The sequence below is a fragment of the Oryza glaberrima genome, chromosome 6 (assembly GCF_000147395.1).
Source record: "Oryza glaberrima chromosome 6, OglaRS2, whole genome shotgun sequence".
Taxonomy (NCBI): domain Eukaryota; kingdom Viridiplantae; phylum Streptophyta; class Magnoliopsida; order Poales; family Poaceae; genus Oryza; species Oryza glaberrima.
Window position 1 is genome coordinate 20,552,466 of NC_068331.1, and position 4,519 is coordinate 20,556,984.

The 4,519-nt window shown below is 51.0% G+C and overlaps 1 protein-coding gene across 1 annotated transcript; it reads right to left on the reverse strand.

Annotated features, from left to right (window-relative positions):
* Window positions 1–1,875: 1,875 nt before the first annotated feature.
* On the reverse strand, window positions 1,876–3,724 carry LOC127775971 (receptor-like protein 52). Its single transcript, XM_052302287.1, has one exon. It carries the CDS (start codon window positions 3,722–3,724, stop codon window positions 2,105–2,107), a length of 1,620 nt encoding a protein of 539 aa, XP_052158247.1. The 3' UTR covers window positions 1,876–2,104.
* Between the last annotated feature and the right edge of the window lie 795 nt (window positions 3,725–4,519).

The window sequence follows — 4,519 nt, forward strand, 5'->3', positions numbered from 1 at the left end:
CGCCGTCCTCTGCCTCCTCCGGCCTTCGCCCCACGCCATGCCGCCTCCTACGACGACGCCGCCTCCTCTCGCCCTCCTATGGCGTCACCCTCCCCTTGTCGAACTCGAACTCCGTGCCGCCTCAGCCGGCTGTCCCTTCTATCTCCATGGAGTTGAAGGAGGCAACGATGTTGAGGAGGTCGCCGCGGGGCCGGGCGAACCACGGCGCGGAGGAAGCGGCCACGCGGCCGACGCTCCACCCAGCGACGCGGCGGCCGTGGCGGCGGTATGGCCGGCGAAGGCGGAGGCGGCGGTGGGGGATGGCGGCACTGATGGCGAGCTAGCCCCGGAAGGATGGCGCGACGACGACGGCCGATGCGGCGGTGGCGCCGGCGGGCGTGAGGAGGCCACAGGGGTCTGCGGCCACGTGAGGAGGCGGCGCTCCACGCGGCGCGGCGACGTCCCAGCGCCGATGAAGATGGCGACGGCGGCGGCGGCCTTGGCGGCGCTCCGGCCAGGCGAAGGCAGAGGCGACCGTGAGAAGGGGAGGTTGACGTGGCAGTGCGGGTACCAGTGGCTTGGTCATGCTCTGTCAGGCGCCGGTCATGAGCAAGGCGGAAGCAGCTGGAGCCGGTTCGGCTGTGCGCGGAGGCGGAGCCCGTGCAGCGCGGAGGCGTTTTTGCTTGGTGATGCAGGTGGCTTCCAGGAGAAGGAAGGGGAGGCAGAGGAAATGACATGTGGGGCCCACGTGGGCCCCACCATATTTTTTAGCTGACATGTGGGCCCCACTATTTTTTAAATTATTATTTTTTGATGACATGTGGGCCCACAATTTTTATTATTTTTTTGAGATATAATTGCCATGTCATCGCCACGTCAATGCCACGTGGGACGAATACCTAGTCAAACCAGCCACGTAGGCGCCATGTCAACCAAAACCTCCTTCAAAACCGCCGAGGGACTTCGTTTGCACCGGTTTTGATAGTTCGGGGACCGGTTGTATCTGGTTTTGGGGTTCAAGGATGATAATTGGATTCGGTGTAAAATTAAGGGACCTTAGATGAACTTATTCCAACAGGCAATGATGTCATCGGCACTGGACTTTGAGTTCGAAGTAAAGATTGCGGACATCGGTTTAGCCCATCCACTTGCAAAAGCTGCAGAGTCCAGAGTGTCTCAGCTATGATCGGAGCCTTTGGATCAGGGTTTGAAAATTTGAAATTGGATTTAAGCCGGGGGTTACCGAAATTTTGGAAATTTTGAGCCAAAATTATTTGAAAATTTGAATGAATTTGAATAAAATTTGACCAAATTCACAAAAAATTGCAAAAAACTGAAATTTCGGGCAAGATTTGAGCATGCTGGTTGGGGGGAGGGCGAAATTTCCAAAAATTCAAACCAAAATTTCAAACCTTGCTTTGGATGCTTGGCCCTAGGTAAAAATTTATTGTTTTTATTCATTTTGAATTTGGTAGTACAGTCATTTGGAAGCTTGAGAAAAAATTGAAAACATAATCATCATAAATATTGTCCGGGTTGATGACATACTCCCTCCGTCCCATAATATAAGGGATTTTAAGTTTTTGTTTACATTGTTTGACCACTCGTCTTATTCAAAAAATTTGTGCAAATATAAAAAACGAAAAGTTGTGCTTAAAGTACTTTGAATAATAAAGTAAGTTAGAAAAAATAAATAATAATTTTAAAATTTTTTGAATAAGACGAGTGGTCAAACAGTGCAAGCAAAAACTCAAAATCCTTTATATTATGGGACGGAGTGAGTAGTATACAAAGTATATATCCGGACTCGTAAGTGGATCCTCTAACTTTGTACAGTTTGCAGTTGAGTCACTAATATTTTTTTTTTGAGAATTACACAGTACAACGCAGACATTTACAACGCACGCGCACTCACCCCTATGAACACATGCACGCAAACCCTACCCCTATGAGCATCTTCGAAGCCTAGGCCGGCAAATCCTGGAGAGATTGACGAAGTCACCACAGGCGTCTCGTTGTCGACGGGTACGTTGCCTACCATTGAAAGCACAACGCCGTTAAATCCTCGAACAACTGCAAACTGCACGGTGTTTGGAAGCCTCATCGATCCATCCGGACTGTAACACTAAGGTATGGGACCAGTCAGCTGGTTACCAGACAAGTTAAGACTTTTTAGGTTCAGTAACAGCTTGATTGTTGCAGGTATCGGACCAGTTATACGATTATCTGGCACTGACAAATCAGTGAGGTTGGCGAGCTTGCTCATGTCGGCCGGGAGCTCACAGTCCAGCTGGTTATTCTCCGCCCAGAACCCACGCAGGGTGATCGCTGTTCTCGGGATAGAGCCGGAGAACATGTTGTTCCCCATCTCAATCCACTGTATATTGGGTGATATCACGGCTGGCAGGGCTCCGGTGAAGTTGTTGTTCTGTATCTTTACCATTACCAGCTCTGGAAGCAACCATATCTTCTCCGGGAAGTCGCCGGAGAACCGGTTGTTGGGGAGCACGAGGTGTGTCAGAAGAATACAGTCCCTGAGGTTAGCCGGGAGATTGCCAGAGATGTTGGTGGAGGCGAAAATGCCGATCAGCTTCCCGTTGGCGCATAGTGTCTCCGGGAGCGGACCGGAGAGGTTGTTGTTGGAGATATCGATGCTGCTGAGCGGTGAGTGCTTCCCGAGCTCTGGTGGCAGCTCGCCGGAGAGATTGTTTTGGAACAACAAGATGTCGCTGAGCTTGGGAAGCAACCCAATGCTCGCCGGGATAGTGCCAGTGATTTTGTTCATGTAAAGAGAAAGCAAAGTGAGGTTCCTGAGGTTACCAAAATCCTCCGACATTTCTCCTCTGAGCTGGTTTATAGACAAGTCGATCTCAATCAGATTAACCGTCGTGACGTTGCGTGGCAGCTCGCCCGTGAGGTTGTTTTCATATAGGTAGAGGTACTCAAGCTTCTCATGCCGCCACACCCAGGCCGGAATTGCACCGGTGAGGTTGTTCGATGACAAGTCGAGCAGTGTAAGCTCCGTGAGGCTGGAGAGCGCCTCTCGAATCTCGCCGATGATGTTCATTTCTGACATCCCAAGATAGGTGAGCTTGGTCAGCTTGGCGAACGCCACTGGCACGGGCGCCGGTGCGAACTCATTGCCGGACAGCCTGAGGCACTCAAGGCCGGCGAGCTTGCCTATTTCGGCTGCCGGGTACACCCCCGTGAACCGGTTGGTATCGAGGATTAGCGACCTGAGCGCCGGGAGCGCCGCCACCGCGGACGGCACGGTGCCGGAGAAGCTGTTCCATGACAGGTTGAGGTGCTCCATCGCCGGCGACAGGCTGCCGATGTCGTGTGGGAGGGCGCCGTCGAGGCCGTTGTTGGAGAGGTCGAGGAACCGGAGCCGGGAGCATCGGTAGAGCGTCGCGGCGGGGAAGGCGCCGGAGAGGTCGTTGTTGGAGAGGTCGAGCCGCGTCAGGTTCGCGAGGTCGCACACCGCCGCGGGCACCGTCCCTTTGAGGTTCATGTCATACAAGGACAGCTCCGTCACCACCCTCCCGCCGCACGTCACCCCGTCCCAGCTACAGTGGTCAATGGCGGAGGCGGGATCCCACGACGTGAGGCTGCGGGGGTTCCCCCAACCTTTCCTGATTGCCACGAGCGTGTCACGGTCGCCGGCGGCGAGCTGGGAGCTGCATTCGCCGGCGAGCAGGAGGAGGACGCCGCCTATTACAACAGGGAGGAGGCAAATGTTCGACATGGTTTTTTGCCCCTTGCAAACGACGGCCTGAGCCGATGTGTGAATGTGTGCGACTGTGAACGGGAGCTCAGCAGTTATACGTGCGTGTGTGGCGCGGAATATGAAGTGGAGCAGTCAACGAGTCAGCTGGTCGCCTGTGAGGGCCCAAACAACTCACTCATGGGTAGTGTTGAGTGTTAGCCACGGCGACCAACTAACAAGGGAAAGAATGAGATGGTGCCATGGTGGAGTCGTGGAGAGACCGATCCTAATTTGATGGGTGGATGTTCACTTTTTTTCCAACTAGGGAGGAAGCCCGTGCAGATGCACGGGCAACGTATTATAAAAGATTGTTAAAAGAAATCATGCTTCACCATGTTAATTATAAGAACTGCTTATTTAATATTTATAAAATTAATGCTATAGAAATCATATCTCACCATATTAATTAATTATAAGGACTGTAGATCACCTTATCTCTATCTCTATCTCTACTATTATAAAAATTGAAGATGTTTTTGCCGAGATTTTGATACGTCATCCGTGTTTGAATCGGTTTTCTGTCGTCCGTTAAAAAAGGTCCGACTGGAAATAAAAAACGAGAAAAAAAACTTCTGTCGCAAATAAAAAAAGAACAAAAATATTGTCCGTTCAAAAAAAACATCCGACTCCTTTAAAAAAGGAAAAAAAAGTCATGACGTTAAAAGAAAAAGTCTGACCGCTGAAAAAGCGGAAAAAAAAACTTCTCACGTCGACTCCCGTAAAAAAGGAAAAAAATTCTTCCTAAAAAAATCTCTATCTCAAATATTATAAAAA

Coding starts and splice junctions, on each gene's coding strand:
- LOC127775971 (XM_052302287.1), bottom strand. CDS start 3,724: ATGTCGAACATTTGCCTCCTCCCTGTTGTAATAGGCGGCGTCCTCCTC.